We start from the raw sequence: 16,907 nt of genomic DNA on the forward strand, positions 1-16,907 counted from the left end.
GAAAATCCTAAAATTATCTTGATGACTCTCTGGACTATGGATTTACAGCTACTATCAGAAACTTTGCCCTTTCCCTAAGTGTGTATTTTACCTTGAAATATTGTTCATTGTGTATAGGGCAGAATAAATAGAGATTTTAAAATAAATGTTTCATCTTTGTCTCGTTGTTTAAAAAAATTTCTATTCCTCTCATGATTGAAATGTACACAATACTAGTTTTAAAAGTATATACATAGAATGGACCACCTCAGTATTTTCCGGATAATGATGGGCTATCAAAATGGTTTGGAGACCACTTTTCTGGAGGGAGCCAGGGATGACCCAGGGCCTTGAGATCAGGCGACATCCTCTCCTGGGTCCCTTTCTTTGTGCTCCTGTGTCACTTTGTTCTGTGTGTCACAGAGACTTGACCACATTCCCGGGCAGCTTCTTGAGGGAGAGACTCAGACTCCCTTGTAACTCTGTCCCTAGCCAAGGTGTCCAGCAGACTGTATGACAGGAAGGAAGGTTATCAGTCCCGGGTCTGTGTGCAAGGGGAGGGCCAGTTCCTCCGCAGGGCTTTAAGGGTCCAGGACGGAGCAGGATTTCTGGGGGCACCTGGCAACAAGTGAAGGAGGCTTAGCCTGTTTTTGACTCGAGACCAGCTTCATTCTTCCCTCACATCCTCTCCCAGGAAGGTCTTTGCCTGTCATTCCCCTGTTCTAGTCTGCATTTGGGGCAGTGCCCTTCCCTCTTCCATCTACGGAATGCGCACGACCAGCTCTGGCACCTCGGGATTCGGAAGCAGAGCCATCCCCGTCCCTGCCTTGGGCAGCTCTGCTCCTGGCACAGAACAAGTGCGGGTTAACAACGGGTTTATTTTTCTTTCCCTCTAATCAGCATTTTTCTGCTGGACTCCATCCATGGGTCCGTCCCAGAGGTCAGGAAATGAGGCGATCAGCCAGGGCGCGGAGAGAAGGGGGAGGGCTGAGGGGCGATTGGGCAAGCGGGCTGCGCAAACATAGGAGGTCAAAGATTGTGCTTGGCCAGCCCCGCGGGGGATAAAGAGGCGCCGGACGCAGGGAGGAGGCGCAGAAGCAGGTCCCTCTGCGCTTGGCATCCCGCATCTCATCGCACCTCAGACCCGGGAGGATGAGGCTCGCCGTCCGCGCCCTGTTGGCCTGCGCGGTCCTGGGTGAGTGCGGGCCCTGGGAAGGCCCGGAGTCGCTGAGCCCCCTGAGCCCCGGAGCCCGCCGCACCGGCCCTGGGCTTAGTGTTCTGGCTGGAAGCCCGGGACCTCTCCTTTACTTCTCCCCGCCGCCCCTCTGCACCTCCTTCAGCACAGCCTCGGGGACAGCTTTGGGGCAGCTTTACACCAGCTTGCATCTGCTGGCGCTGCCTGTGCCTCTGCCACTTTTCACGCTCTCCCTGCTTCCTCCTCCTCATACCCAGTAAATCTTGTAGTAGGGGAATACAATAAATTGGGGCACTTCCATCGTGGTTTAGCAAATCCCTTCGCTGCGGTTTCAAGCAAGTCCAAACAGCTTAGAATGGCTTTCAAGACCTCCCCCAATGTGCCCCAATCCCCAAGGACGGTCTGATGCCCCATGGATGCTGCTGATGCTCTCCATGGCCCGCTAATGAGGCAGGGCTGTCAAGGGGTTCAGAGTGTGGAATTTGAAGCCAAACTTTTTGGGTCCTTAGCAGTGAGAAGGGTACTATAGCCTGGACTGGGAGGGTCAGGTGAGAATAAATGAGACCACAGATCCAGGCACTAGTGGAGTGGACTTTGCTGCACACATCTGTGCTTCAGAGCCTGTCGCTGGATGGCCCTCCCACACCCATCATCTCTTGAAACTGTTGGGCCCCCTGTATCTTCTAACTTTTGCCTGCCACTCATGGGGCATTTGTCATATCTTTGGAGCCTTCTGTGTGAGGTTATTTGTCTCTCTGAAAAAGTTAGCCCTTGAGAGTCCACCCACCTTGCCTGCCTTTGCCCTCCCCTCTTCCCAACTTCAGAAAATCTCATAGGGCTGTGGAAAGTAAATACATGACTGAGGGCAAATTCCTGCCCTGGGACCTCAAGAGGGATAGTTTGGGGAGGGTTTGGAGAAGTGGTTTTGGGGAGGACCTGCCACTGACCCCCTGTTGCCTGCTTTGATTTCCCAAGGGCAGAGGTAGAATAAAGGGTGCTTGGGGGGAGTAATTCCCTACGGCCCCTCCTTTTCTATCTGGGAGAGCCATTCCCTCCCTGCTCCTGCTTTGTGCTTTGCGGATATTCATCAACTTCCCTAAGTCAGCCCTGTGCTGTTAGTCCACAGAGAAGAAATGACAGAGGACTTTGGGGGCAGTGCCAAATGCTCACATCATGGGGACAACATGTCTGCAAATATGTGGATTAATAACTACAGACATGGCTGGCTTTAGCTTCTCCCAGTGGCAGCCAAAAAGCCTAATGGTAGAAACTGAGGGATGGGTCATCAGAAACAGAGAAAAACATTCAATACGTGGAGTTTCTAGTTATTCCTGAATCAAAGGATGACAGACAAGTGTCACAAACAAATTCATTGCTTCATCAATCATTTACCCCTATCTACTGGCCAAGAAGATGGAAAACAACTCAACGTTATCTTCTTTTGTTCCCTGGGCAGAGACCAAAGTCTGGAGACCTGGTCTACTAACTAGAGACCAGCTACTAACAGGCTAGGTAACCTTGGGTAAAGTAGCCCTCTCTGAGCCCAGTTTCCTCATCTCTAAAAGATACTAAATACTAAAAGATGTAATGCCTACCCTTCTGGCTTCCCAGAGTTGTAGCACTGAGCCAACACCTTGATGTAGCTAAAACTTCCTTGTGCATCCTGAAGTCTGTGTCCCGTGGCAGGTCACAGGCCATGACGATGAATGAAGGAGACTCAGAGAACAGAGGAGCAGATCACTGTCTCCAACTGAGAGCTGATGGTCAAGCCGGCATCCCTCTGACCAGCACAGGCTGGTCAGTGGGAAACTAAGAGGCCACTAGTGTGCCCATCACTTGTCCCCAGACTCAGAGTGTAGCGGAGCCCATGCCCTTCATTGTTTGTGGACAGGAGTGGAAGGAGGGCAGGACAGAGGGGATGCAGCCTTCATGACCCTTCCGAGGGTGCAGCTGTCTCTCCCACTGACACAGGGATCTCTGGTGTCTCTCCCCTAGGGCTGTGCCTGGCTGTCCCTGATAAAACTGTGAGATGGTGCACCGTTTCAAGTCATGAAGCCAGTAAGTGCTCCAGTTTCCGTGAAAATATGAATACTGTCCTTGAGGCTGGTCCTGTTGTCTCCTGTGTAAAGAAAACCAGCTATCTCGACTGCATCAAGGCCATTGCGGTAAGTCACTGCTGCCTAAAGGAGAGTGGAAGAAAACCCATACTTTCTCTTTCTCCTGAGGTGATTCTGTACTCACAGGTAGGGGGTGGCGTGGGGAGCAGCCAACTCCTAGTGCTGATAAAATCACTTCAGAAGTGGAAATAGGATCGGTCCACCTTTGATGAGTCGTAAAGCAAAATCCAACATACTCTGAAAGGGGACTATTTTGAGCCACTAAGTTCTCTGAACTCAGAGAATAAAACAAGAGTACTTACTATCAAGATGACCGTGTAACACTGTTTTGGAAGTTCTCGATGCATTGCAAGATATAGATGAATGATGCACGCAGGGAAGAGGAATACATCGTCGTGACTGCAGATGATGGCTGATCCCTTTGATTTCTAGGTTTTCCAAATACTCTTCACTCCTTCAGCATTGTTCCTGCCCATCTGAATATGTGTCAGACCCTGTGCTGGGCAATGGGGCTGCAGTGGTGAATTTAAACACACATGGTCCTTACTCTTGAGGAGCATACAGTCTAGTCAGGAGAGAAGAAAAACATGCAAATAAGTAGACATGTAATTTCAAATTGTGTGATGGACAACAAAGGAAAAGAAACAGAAACTCTCAGAGGAAACTTGCTTTGGCCTGGGTGTCAGGGACAATCTCCCTGAGAGGGAGCAATGAAGCTGAAACCCCAGGGATGAGCACAGGTAAGCCTGCCAAGGGCTATGGGTAGAATATGCCAGCTGATGAACCATACCATGTGCAAAGGGCCTGAGACATGGGGAGAGCTGGGCTTGTTTGGGTTTCTGTAGGGAGGCTAGGGTGACAAGAGCAGAGCCGGCAGGAGACTGGAAGGAAGAATGAGGTGGGAGAGGTTTACTCAGCCAAATGGAGCATGATTAACTCAAGGATCAGTGATTTGGTACAAACAACTGGACTATTCCGTGGTTTTTCAAAAAAACTGAACCTCAGTTACTATCATGGGTTAATTATAATTCTTGATTTATTACATGCTTTCAGCTTTGGTATATGCATGCCCCTCTTTGTTTTTAAATATATTAATAATATGAAACAATGTTATCCACAAACCCACTAGAGGTTCTTGGAACTTTGTCATTAACAATAGCTCACTTCTAGGGCGGCTGTGTGGCCGCACTGGATTCTGTGGGAACAGCACCACTCAGGGTGATGTAAGCCCTTGCCCTACTTACAACTACTTATGTGTTTCCCCATCCAGCGCAAACAGAATCCTTAAAATTTCTTGCCTTTTATCTTAGTTTCAAGACTTTTATAGGTATGTGTGAATGTTCATATAGTTTTGCTTCTTAAAATATTTTATAAACATGACTTTACTATGTGCTGTCTTCTTATACTTGTTTTTCTCCCCCCACATATTATGCTAAGATTTCACCCCTATTGTTCATTCATTTTGAGAGCTCTACAAAAGTCCATTGTGTTAGGGTACCACAATTTATTTTTTCTTTTCGGGTCATTAGGCATTTGGGTTGTTTCCAGTTTTTTGTTTTTCTAATCAGGGCTTGAGGAGTATTTCTATACAAATCTCCTGGGACACAAGTATTAATAGTTTTTCTTGAATATAGATGTAGGAGCAGATTTTCTGTGCCATGGGATATGTGAGTATTTTACTTTTAAGACAATGCCAAATGTATTTGGGTTTTAAGCAAATCCAATGTAGTTATTCCAATTTCCACTCTCACCAGCAGTGTATGAGAGACTAATCCATATCATTCTTGGTGAATTTGATATTTTATCATTATGAAATAATCACTATTTCTGTCAGTGCTTTTTGACTAACCTCTATTTTTCTGATACTAACATACTACATCAAATCTATTTTGGTTAGTATTCTCCTTCTGTATCTTTTTCTTTTCCTTTTTTTATTGCAGTACCATCAGTTACAATGTGTCAATTTCTGGTGTACAGCACAATGTCTTAGTCATGCGTGTATAAAGACATATATTCGTTTTCATCTTTTTTTCATTAAAGGTTATTACAAATATTGAACATAGTTCCCTGTGCTATACAGCAGAAACTTTAAAATCTATATATAGTGGCTAACATTTGTAAATCTCAAACTCCCAAATTTATCCCTTCCCACCCCCTTTCTCCCAGTAACTATAAAATTGTTTACTATGTCTGTGAGTCTGCTTCTGTTTTGTAGATGAGTTCATAATGTCCTTTTTTTCTTTTTCTTTTTTTTAGATTCCACATATGAGTGATATCATATGGTATTTTTCTTTCTCTTTCTGACTTACTTCACTTAGACTGACGATCTCTAGATCTATCCATGTTGCTGCAAATGGCATTACTTTATTCTTTTTATGACTGAGTAGTATTCCATTGTGTAAATACTGAGTCTTTTTCCATTCCTTTATTTTTGACTTTCTATGTGTTTATCCTTCAGGTGTGTCTTTTGAAAACTGTATATTGCTGGATTTTGTTTATTAATGCAATCTGACAATCTTATTTATTTTACATGGTAAATTTAGACCAATAATAATCATTATCATTGATAAATTTTGACTTATTTCTGCCATATTACTTTTTCATTTCTCTTAGTCCTGCTTGCCCCCTAATTTCTGATTTTTCCTTTTCTGATTTTTAAAAATTGAGTTTGTACATGTGTGTGTTCATTTAGATTGTTTTCCCTTTATTCCTCTTTTCCCCCACTGGTAGTAAACTTAAATGATTTATTTATATTCTTTAATGATTTCCTTTCAATTTTTATTGTATAATTTTAGCTTAACAAATTTTACAGTAAAATAATCCTGAGTCCCCTTCTGAAACAATAAAAAAACTGAAATACAGTAACTCAGACTTCCTTCTCCCCTGATTAGATATTACTATTTGATATTTTATGTCTATCTTTTCTTAACCCTGGAATGTAGACATTTCATGTATTTGTAGACAGTATATATAAATACTATACAAATATGTGTGTGTGTACATACCCAAAAATTCAGAAAGAGGGAGGGAGGAGAGAGAGAGAGAGAGATTTGGATTTACCTAACGTTTTTGCCATTTGATCTGCTTACCATTTCTTCTTATATTTCAGACCATCCTTCTGGAATATGTTTTCTTCTTGAAATATGTTCCTTTGGTGCCATTTTAGAGTCAGTCTCTTGGTGTTAAACTCTCTCTGTTGTTTGCTTGTTTGTTTTGTCTGCAAATGCTTTAATCGTCCCCTTATTCTTGAATGATAATTTTTCTGAATGTATAATTTTAGTTTGACATTTTTATACTGTTTTAAAATATTATTCCACTGTGTCCTGATTTTCATTGCAGTCATTGAAAAGTCTGGTGTTAACCTGTCATTCCTTCAATCATCTTCTCTCAGGATAACTCTGAGATTTCATGCCCTTGGTCTAGGATGCTCCATATATTCACTATGATATTTCCAGTTATGAAATCTTAGTACTTATCTTGCTCAGAATATCCTAGATCTTTGGAGTTATGGTTTTCATCGGTCCTGGAAAATTTGCAGCATTATCTCTTTAAATACTGCCCTTTCTTCAGTTCTTTTTTAATGCTAGGATCCCAAGAAGACACATGTTAGGCCTTCTTTAATCTAGCTTCCATATTTTTTAACCCCTCTTTCATAGCTTCTGTCTCTGCACCTCTTTTTAGCAGCATCCAGGATAAATTCTTCAGATATCGCTTCCGGTTCCCTAATTCTCAATTTAACATGTCTACTCAACTTGTTGCTGATTCGTTCACTTTTTATTTCAACAGTTATATTGCTTTGCTTCTAGAAGCACCAGTTTAAACAATTTTTCTTTTTGTCCCTGATAATTTCCTTCTCTGTGCTTATCTCCATGATTGTAGCTTTCACTTTGCACATAAAGTACACACGTTGTAGCACTTGTTCGTTGCTTCTGACAATTCGAACCTCCACAATCCTTGAGGGCCCAAGTCTCTTGTTCCTGTTGATGTCCATGCATTGTGGCCTGCCTCTTTGTGGGTTTGGTTATCTGCACCTGGGAGGTCACGTGTGATTTTAATCCTCCCCCTCCCTGCTGGTTCGGGTTCCCTTGGGAACCCCTGTTGCTCTCATGGACCCCATGAGCTGGGACTTGGCTTGTTGGTTCCGGAGCCCCTGAGGCCCCAGTGAATCTTGCCCAGATTCCTGGTGTCTGGACCAAGAAAGCCCCAACCTCACTGCTCTAGAAAAAGCTCTTGTTTGTTTACTAATTTCCTTTTGGGGTGGGTGAGGAGAGCCTCTGGAGATTTCACCTACCTTTTGAGATATCAAGAAAGCCACAAAGATTTTGTCATATACGGAGTCTAGTTGTGGAATAAGAGAGTCCTTCACCAGTTGTGAATGTTTTCAATGGCACTGAAATGTACACTTAAAAATTATTAAATGGTAGATTTTATGTTATATGCTTTATTACAACAAAACAACAAAAACAATTTCAACCATTGAAAGAAAAGTTTCAGCTAGACAAATATATTGTTTGGCTTACATTATTATTTTATTTCATTTAGAAATAGTATTGTTTTATTACTTATCTGTAACAGGACACAAATCATGGAGCTATAGTTTCTGCCTTGTAATTTAAATCAGTAAGAACTATTTATGGAGTACCAGCAAAGGCTTCAAGAAAATCATTCTGATTAAAGATACTCGAAGCAAGAAAAAAGGCAATTAAAATATGTTATTAAGTGCCTATATAAAAGACAGTGCTAAAAAAAGGAGACAGTGCTTTCCCACTTTAAGAGAAGATAAATTCTAGACATAGTGGGAAATTATCTATAATCTTTCAAATGAACTATTGGTTTAAAGATGGGAATTAGTAGAAGCAAAAACTAAAAACAAAAACAAAAGAACCAGCAAGTAACAGTGTATTGGAAGAAATAAACCCACACTGCCTGGATTCAAACCCCAGCTCCATGACTTACTAGCCCTGTGGCCAGGGGAAGTGACTTAAACTTTCTGTGCCTCTATTTTTGTATGTGTAAAATGCAGCTGAGTTGGACAGTGGCGTCTGAGTAGTTGATCAAATGAACCATCAGCCATAATAGATGTAATAATTAGCATTTAACACTCAGTTCAGAAAATAAGAAAGAAGTTAAACCCAGAGACAGCAGCAATCCCTGAACAAAAGACTCCTGCAGTTATGTGGACCCAGGGCAGGAAGGAAAAGTACTGGGTATTAAATCAGAGTAGAGAAGAGTGTTTTCAAGGCTCCCTTCCGCCATAAGGCAGTCTTGACAGAGGTACCTTAGGAAGACCTCAGCAGAAAGCCCACGATAAGGAGGTCACCAAAGGAAAGCACCTGGCTTGAAATGTAAACTTGCGTAAGAGCAGGGCCAAGGGGAGGAACCGAGACCTTGACCGCAGCCTCTCAGAGCCGGTCGTGCTTGGCCATTGCACCCAGGCTGGTGCTGGGTGGCGGGGGGCAGGTTTCCCCAAAGAGGCCTGCTGGTAAAGCCTCTGTAATTCGGGTCAATCTTGTAAAATCACAGTAGTTTTCTGGGCCGAGAGCTGGACTCCTCACCAGCGAAAAGAGAAAAATGAGCCATTCCTTCCTCTCTGCACGAGGAGTAAAAACGTGGTGGCCAAATCCCCTTCACCAGGGAGGGAGAGTCAACTGAAGCCCGCGGTGTTGTGTGAGGTCTCGGCCCCAGATCCAGGGAGCCCCGCCAGTCACCCCCATGTGCCCAAGTATGAGTAGGCCTTCCTCGGACGTAAGGGCCTCACTGGAGTCTGGTCTGGTCTCTTCCAGGACGATGAAGCTGATGCTGTGACACTGGACGCGGGCTTGGTGTTCGAGGCCGGCCTGAAGCCCTACAGCCTGAAGCCGGTCGTGGCAGAGTTCTATGGGACAAAAGATGGTGAGTCCCCCTGGGGGTGGAGGAAGGCGTCTGTGATCTTTGCTCTCTCCTGGTAGATGCCGAGTCTTGTCTCACTTGGGCTGGTAATGGGGATTAGATCCTGATGAGATTCCTCCCGCTGGGGAGTGAATGGGAAATGAAGGACCCCATCGACCACCACAGGCACAGCTCAAGGGCTCTGGGTCTTTGGGCTGGTTGAGGACTGGTGCTCATGACGCGGACCTCCTGGGCCAGAATGTGTGCTCTCTGGAGAAACAGAGCAGGTTGTGTGCCACTGAGCTGAACCATTGGGGCTTGGAGCTGTAAAGAGGAGCCCGCCAAGAATCCCAATCAGAGGAGAGACCACAGAGTCAGTGCCCTGACAGCCCTGCATCTCTTCTGAGAGCAACCCAACTGTCCCTGGGCCTCTGTCAGGGGACAGGAACACTTAGACAGAGCCATGATGTGGCCTCTGCTGCCACAGTTCCAGTCTCCTGGGGGGCTTGGCTTGGTAGGTGTAAGGCAGACACTCCCCGCAGGATGTGAGGCTAGGCAAAAGCATCGGGATGTGCATGTACGTGGCCTTCGTGCTCCTGGGTTTGCCTGAAGGGTTATTACCAATGTCTCCTCTGTGGTCCTTTCTTTCCCCCACAAGCCTAGGGAGGTTTTTTTGATCCTTCCCTCTTTACGACCCAACCCACCATAAATGTTATCCCTGGGTTCCCCTTTCTTACTCAGGAGCCCAGTAGTGATGAGCAATGCTTCCCTGGGGCCCAGTTTGAGAGTCTTTCATTCACATTGTGCCTTTGCAGAACCACAAACCAAATATTACTCTGTGGCCGTGGTGAAGAAGGGCAGTAACCTCCAGCTGAACCAGCTCCAAGGCAAGAAGTCCTGCCACACAGGCCTTGGCAGGTCCGCTGGGTGGAACATCCCCATGGGCTTACTTTATTGGGAACTGCCTGAGCCACAGGAATCTCTTCAGAAAGGTAAGTGGGCAGGATGGTGAGTGCCCTCGGCAAGCATCTCTTCTCCAGATGCCCATACAGGCTACACCGGGGTCACTCAGAGACGATCCAGTGGTCATGTGTGATGACTCTGAGAGTGGAGGTGGGAGGTTAACTAGCTTTAAACTGGCAGGTCTGCTGCACCGGCAGCCGTTAGGGGCTGTCACAAGAGTCCTTTTTTCTCAGAGCTCCCAACACCCCACTAGAAGTGGTCCTGAGGAGTGGGGAGGTGGGGGAAGGGCATCAGGCCGGATGGAGGGCTGCAATCAGGGCCAAGGTTGCTGGGCCCCTCTGTCCACTTCCCTGGGGTGCTTTCCTGTCTGTGGCTGATGTGTTTCCCATTCTGCTGGAGCTTTCTCTGGTGGCTATCCTATCTTCTGGCCATGAACTTGGCCTGCACCTCTCCAGGCAGGTCCCCTAATCTCTCGGGCTCCCTGAGGAGACCTCTCTCTGAGTTGTTCCAGTCGGATAAGGCAGGGAAGGGGGCTGACAGTGACCTGAGAAAGGCCTTGGTTGGTGGCAGGCACAGGCCTGGTTCTGGGGAAGGGGTTGGGAGGGCAGAGGTTAACTCATCCCTTTTTGGAAATCCTTGATCTTGAAGCGTGAACACTCACAAGGGCGAACTGGGTCTGGGGGTGCTGGTTTTGTTTGGGTCTTGCTCTATTCCCTCGCAAGTCTGGGCCAGGGGCTGTAATTGCTTCTGGCCAGGCTGGCTCATGCTCTGTGCCTCTGTTTCTCCACGTTGAGCAGCAGCGTCCAGTTTCTTTGCGGCCAGCTGTGTCCCCTGTGCGGATCGGACAGCCTTCCCCAAACTGTGTCAACTGTGTGCAGGGAAAGGAACAGACAAGTGCGCCTGCTCCAACCACGAACCGTACTTCGGCTACTCGGGGGCCTTCAAGTGAGTGGGACCAACTCCTGCTCCATCTGGGCTCCTAAGTGTCCGGTGTCCTCAGGCTGGGGCTCCCTACAGGCCAGCGCGTACTCCCTTCCTATGACATTGAAAAGGGAGCCCCTCTCCTGGGACCCTTACTGTCTCCCGAGAGTTTTCTCAGTGGACTAGGCAGAGCCTGAAGTGACAGGCATGGCCCTAGTGTCCACACCATTCTTTGGTGACAGACCCTCTGCTTTCCACTGCATCAGTGTAACCCACTCAATGCACTGGCCTCTCTCCTGCCTGCCTTCACTGCCCCTGTGCAGGCAGCTGATGTGGCTCCTTTCTTGCTCCCTCATTCGCCTTGGTTATATCCTAAACTTGTATAGAAAGCCAAGGGCACCTTTCCTCCTTCAGGAGACCCTATGCCTGTATCCTCCACCAGAAGTTTGAAAACATTTTTCAGTATATTCAATGCCTTTTTGATGCTTTGGGGCACATGGTGAAGGACCTCCAGGTCCTGTGGGCTCATCCCCCCAATTTGGTGGTACCCTGGATGGCAGGACACCATGGTGCTTCCACAGCTGCAGGTCTGAGGACAGGCTCTGCCCTTGTCCCAGGGCTGGACAGTGGGGTCAGACCCTCAAGCCTGAGAAGAAGGGCTTGCCCTGCAGGAACTCTCCTAATGAGTCTCTTACCCACAGGTGTCTGATGGACGGTGCTGGGGACGTGGCCTTTGTCAAGCACTCAACGGTACTGGGTACGTGATGGGGAAGAATTTGGAGTTCCCCCCAAGCAGAGGGCCCTCCTTTTCTTTCTGCCTCCTTTTCAATGCTCAGTAGTCAGAGATGAGCATAGTGTGCTCCACCTTTATCACTGCTGGGGTGTTTACCTGTGCAGAGGTGTGTGCCTGTGGGGTGCTCCCGTGGACTCCTGGGCCTCTTTCCATCATTCAACCTCCTGGACACAGGGATCCTTCCTCCTGGTCAGTGTTGCAATAGCAAAGGGTTGGGGGCAGGTCTGGCTGACCTTGGCCTGTAGTAAGCCTGCCGAGATGAAATCCATTGTGGGGTATAGGCAGTCACCCTGAACTGGGCATCAGAAGCTTCTTGGCCTATAACTGGCTGTGGGATCTTTGGCAAGTCAGTTTCCTTCTGGCTCTCAGTGTTCACTCGAGGCTTCTTAGCTCACACAGTTTAGGATTCAGTGGGGTTGCAAGGGAGAGGAGGGTACAAGGGCTCATGGCTCTGCCTGCAGTCAGCTCATCTGGGCTTCTGTCCCCCAGAGAACCTGGCTAACAAGGCTGACAGGGACCAGTATGAGCTGCTCTGCAGGGACAACACCCGGAAGCCTGTGGACGAATACAAGGAGTGCCACCTGGCGCAGGTCCCTTCCCACGCCGTCGTGGCCCGCAGCGTGGGCGGCAAGGAGGACTTGATCTGGGAGCTTCTCAACCAGGCCCAGGTATTGAATCCACTGTCCTCTTTCCTGCTTAGCAGACCCTGCTTGGATTAGGAGCATCTTCCTTCACTCCCTTCTTGCCACTGTAGAAGTCCTTCTGTGTTCAGGACATAGAAGTGAACACCACCTGCTTGTATGAAAGCACCAGGCAGGGCCTCCTCTCAGAGCTGCACAGAGCCTGGTCCTACGGCCTGGTCTGCCAGACCCTTACGTTTTGGACTAGTGACATGAAGATGCTCCTTATTGCTCTATTCCGTTTCTCTCCCGATGGAAGTGAAATGATCTCTCTTCCCACGTCCCTCAGCCTGACTGCAAGGGAGTAACACACACAGCCAGCTCTCCTCCTCTAGAGCAGCGGAACGCCAGAGCTGAGCCGACCTTCTCGCGCCCTGCCCTCCCATCTGCCCATCAGAGGTCTAAGTGGCAACCACATGGTGTCAGCCTCCAAAGGAGATGCATTTCTTGTGCTCAGTGAGCTCTCATCCAGCCAGGGAGACAAGCACAGAAACACATTCAGGGAAATCAGGTGTTAACGTGGCTCAAGAGGGCTGTGAATGGAGAAGGTGCTGGGTGGGAAAGAGCAGGTCCAGCTGCTCTCTCTCCTGGCATTTTGAAAATTTCACGGTTTTCATTTGGTTTCCTGGGTTTTTAAATTTTCTTCAGTGCCATATTGCAGCCTCCCATGTTGCTGTAGTCATTTGGTTCTGTGTTTTATTACAAACAGCAACATTTTGGCAAAGATAAATCTACGGAATTCCAGCTCTTCAGCTCCCCTCATGGAAAGGACCTGCTGTTTAAGGACTCTGCCAATGGGTTCTTAAAGATCCCCCCTAAGATGGACTCCCAGCTGTACCTTGGATATGAATATGTCACTGCTATTCGTAATCTAAGAGGAGAAACACGTAAGTATTTGGGAAGGATCATGTGACCCTAGGAGCTTGGAATCTGGTAAGGGTGGGGACCAGCGATACTCTTCCCAGGTCCCGAATGCCTGTCCCGATGATCCTTTATCTGCCTTGCCTGTGCAGCCCAGTGTTAGATGGATGCTGAATGGCGTTAGTCATCATGAGATGGGCCTGGACAGCACCAGAGGGCATTAAGGGAAATTCATGCTTAAAATGACTTGAATTGATACCAGCACTTTCCCTCGTATAAATCAGGGCTACCCTATCCTACCTTGAGAAGCCAATTAACCTGGCACAAAGTAAGTCAAATAGGATGAAACTGCTACAAACTTGCACGTCTGCAGCCAGTATTATGGTCAATATGTGCCATGGTGAAGCTGGAGCTTTAGACAGGTCAATCCTACTCCTGAATTTTTTAGGTAATTGGGGGTGAATTTGAACGTTCATTCAACAGACATTTATTGACCATCTAGCCATACACTGTGCTACGTGCTGAGCATACAATGATGAGACCAAGATCTGTTAGATTCTGCTGTCATGGAACTTTCAGACCAGCAGGGAAGACAGATGTTCAAGGAATAGTCACTCTGTTGAATGATCAATTAAATATGAGAGATTTCCTCAGCAGAAAAAAAAAACAGAATAAAATATTATGGCTTTATAAGAGTGCAAAACAAAGGAAAACAGATCCTGGAATTGAGGTGAGGCTCCCCTGAAGAAGTCTCTTGAGCTGAGTCTAAAAGTTGGGTGGGTGCCCATGTATTCAGCAGATGTTTACTGCACTGACCATGAATCAGGCACTGCCCCGAACATCAAGCGGCCCATGGAGAACAAGACAGGCATGGCCCTTGCCCTGCCACACTCATGTTCTCCTGCAGGGAACAGACAGTAAACAGTGACTAAAAATATAACAACGGCTCAGATGGTTAAATGCTATTTCTAAAAGAAGAGGGGGAAAAAACAGCCTGAAGTGATCGAGTGCCTCGGGGCTGGAAGGAGTACTGGCTGCTGGAAAAAAATAACTTTAAGCTAACTTAAAACGATAAGAAACCAACCAAGAAACCGTTATTGCCTTTGATTCTAAGAGATGAATTCCTTGAGTGGGATCTGTTTGTTTTGCCAAAAAAATTCTAACATTTTCATGAGGACAGTTAGCTTCATACTGCCCAGCAGGCAATATCTGAGGGGTCTCATCTCTGATTCTCTTCCTTATGTTCTAGTCCCGGACACCTCAAAGGATGGGTGCAAGAAAGTGAAATGGTGTACAGTGGGTCACATGGAGAGGAACAAGTGTGATGCATGGAGCGTGAGCAGTAGCGGGCATATAGAGTGTGAGTCAGAAGAGACCACTGAAGATTGCATTGCCAAGATCATGGTACGTCTCTCCTGCCTCCGCAGGGCAGCATCCTTGCCACTGCTGCCTGCCTGTCCCAAGGCTGAGTGAGTGTTCCTGGGAATGATACGAAAGGCCAGGTTCCTAGGAACATTGCCTTCACTGTGGGTGCCCAGCCCCACGGGAGCTTCAGGACCTTTGAGCTGGTGGATCTGAAGGGCTCCTTAAGGCTCTGTTTCCTCCTGGTGTTACAACCCTGTTAGAGGGCAATCTGAGGCATGTCTGCTTAGGGAGGGTGGACCTCAGTGTGGGTGTGCCAAGACCCACCGTGGGCTGTGACAAGGGTGACAGAGTCGTGTTACTGTGCAAGCAGGTAGAAGTTTAGCTTTGTTGTTCACAAGAGCATTCCATGTTTGCTTTTAGATAACTGAAGGGCATAAAGAAGAAAATACATAAAAATGAATCATGACCATCTTATCAGAGGAGATCCTGTTAACGGGAGGATCACATCATATATACAACTTACTACCTTTTTCTCACCTAATGTTACCTAGGGAGCTTTTCCCTTATCACAAACCATTCTTTGAAAATACAATGTCTTAATGTTGACATCTATTTCAGAGTATGAATGTGCTGTAAATTGTTGAGTCATTTCCTTGCTATTGAGCATCAAGTTTGGTCCCATCTTTTTGCTATTATGAATCATACTTGCATGTTTTTGCCCACTTAACACATTTTGCTCGAACAGTTTGCCACATTTCCTCAAAAGTGTATTTTCAGGCCCAATGGGAAGCTTGGCAGTCTTGCTGAATTTAAGCATCTCTGAAATTTGGGGCTTATTAGCTCTATTAAATCATATAAGTTTATTTGACTCATTCATTGAAGATCTTGTATTGACCAAGCTCTGTAAAAGCACTCAGCCAATGTGGCCAAGATTCGGGGCTGGAGCCCCCATCAGGAGGCACTCTATACTGCAGACACAGCCCAGAGTCCGTGACTCCACGCATCTGCCTTACAAATGAGAATTCTTGGTGTCACAAAGGTGTTGTGAGAGTCTCTGGGACAGTGCGTCCTATGAGAGGACAGGGGGACTAAATGTGGTCTTTGCTCCTGAAGAAACTAAGCACCCAGAGTTGATCATTAGTTCATCATGGTTTGGATGAAAATGAGAGTACCTTTTATTTTCTATGTTGGAGGTGCCTGACTGATCCTTCGGGGGTCCGGTACTAGCACCTTCTGTCTCCCAGGGCCTTCACATCCAGTGTTGGCCAAGGTGGCTTCAAGGAAACAGTTGGCAGGGCATGTGGGACAGAAGCTGGTCTCTCTTCACCTGCTGTTATGTGCTGTGTCTTTGCAGAAAGGAGAAGCTGATGCCATGACCTTGGATGGAGGCTTTGTCTACATAGCGGGCAAATGTGGTCTGGTGCCTGTCCTGGCGGAGAACTACTGTACGTGGAGGGGGCGCATCTCAGAGTTTCATTGCCTCTGGGCCATGGAGAGAGGAGATGGAAAATCACAGCCAGATTCATACCACATGGGCCATAAAGCTCTTGCTGACTGAGCATCTCCCACTTCCTAGGCTCTGGGCTCCCTCACGTCTAGTCCCCACAAGTATCTTGAGGGATGGTCTCTTCTACTGTACCTTCCACAAGGGAGCTGGAGGCTTTGCACCGGGAAGTTCTAGCTAAAAGTGACCCCTATTCCGAGGACAGCTGGATTCTCAGCTGGGATTCCTGGCAGGTCTTCTTGCTTCCCAAACTCATACATCTCATGTTGCCCTGGTGCACGGATTCAAGTATAGTCAGCAGGGATCTCTGTGGCCATGGGACAGATAGAGCAAAAAACTTGAAATGCGCAATTTGGGGCTAATTCCAATAAGCTAAAGTGAACTTGAAAAAGACAGCCTGGACCTTTTGGGAACTGCTGTTATGTAGATAGTTCTCCTGGCTCTCTTTATTCTCAGCTGCACATGGGAAAGACGATTTCCAATCTACAAATGAGTGTTTAATGACTTCTTCCTTTTCTCCTCTCCAGACACTTCTGGCGAAGCTTGTAAAAGCACACCAGAGAAAGGTGAGTTGGGGTTGGTAACCTCATGAGTTTAAGAAAAATTCCCATTGCTTTTGGGAAAGGGTAAGAGAAGTTTACATTTAAATCAAAAGTACATA

At 46.9% G+C, this 16,907-nt stretch overlaps 1 protein-coding gene across 1 annotated transcript in view; it reads left to right on the forward strand.

Annotated features, from left to right (window-relative positions):
- The first annotated feature begins 1,033 nt into the window (after window positions 1-1,033).
- LOC105085291 (serotransferrin) overlaps window positions 1,034-16,907 on the forward strand; it is a 30,090-nt gene continuing 14,216 nt past the window's right edge. The window contains exons 1-11 of the mRNA XM_031437367.2: window positions 1,034-1,174; window positions 3,170-3,339; window positions 9,075-9,183; window positions 9,975-10,151; window positions 10,920-11,067; window positions 11,745-11,800; window positions 12,326-12,504; window positions 13,226-13,403; window positions 14,627-14,781; window positions 16,097-16,187; window positions 16,774-16,812. Coding sequence (XP_031293227.1) covers window positions 1,132-1,174; window positions 3,170-3,339; window positions 9,075-9,183; window positions 9,975-10,151; window positions 10,920-11,067; window positions 11,745-11,800; window positions 12,326-12,504; window positions 13,226-13,403; window positions 14,627-14,781; window positions 16,097-16,187; window positions 16,774-16,812 — 1,345 coding nt within the window. The 5' untranslated portion in view covers window positions 1,034-1,131. The remainder of the gene's footprint in view (window positions 1,175-3,169; window positions 3,340-9,074; window positions 9,184-9,974; window positions 10,152-10,919; window positions 11,068-11,744; window positions 11,801-12,325; window positions 12,505-13,225; window positions 13,404-14,626; window positions 14,782-16,096; window positions 16,188-16,773; window positions 16,813-16,907) is intronic.

The sequence above is a fragment of the Camelus dromedarius genome, chromosome 2 (genome assembly GCF_036321535.1).
Source record: "Camelus dromedarius isolate mCamDro1 chromosome 2, mCamDro1.pat, whole genome shotgun sequence".
NCBI classification, from domain to species: Eukaryota; Metazoa; Chordata; class Mammalia; order Artiodactyla; family Camelidae; genus Camelus; species Camelus dromedarius.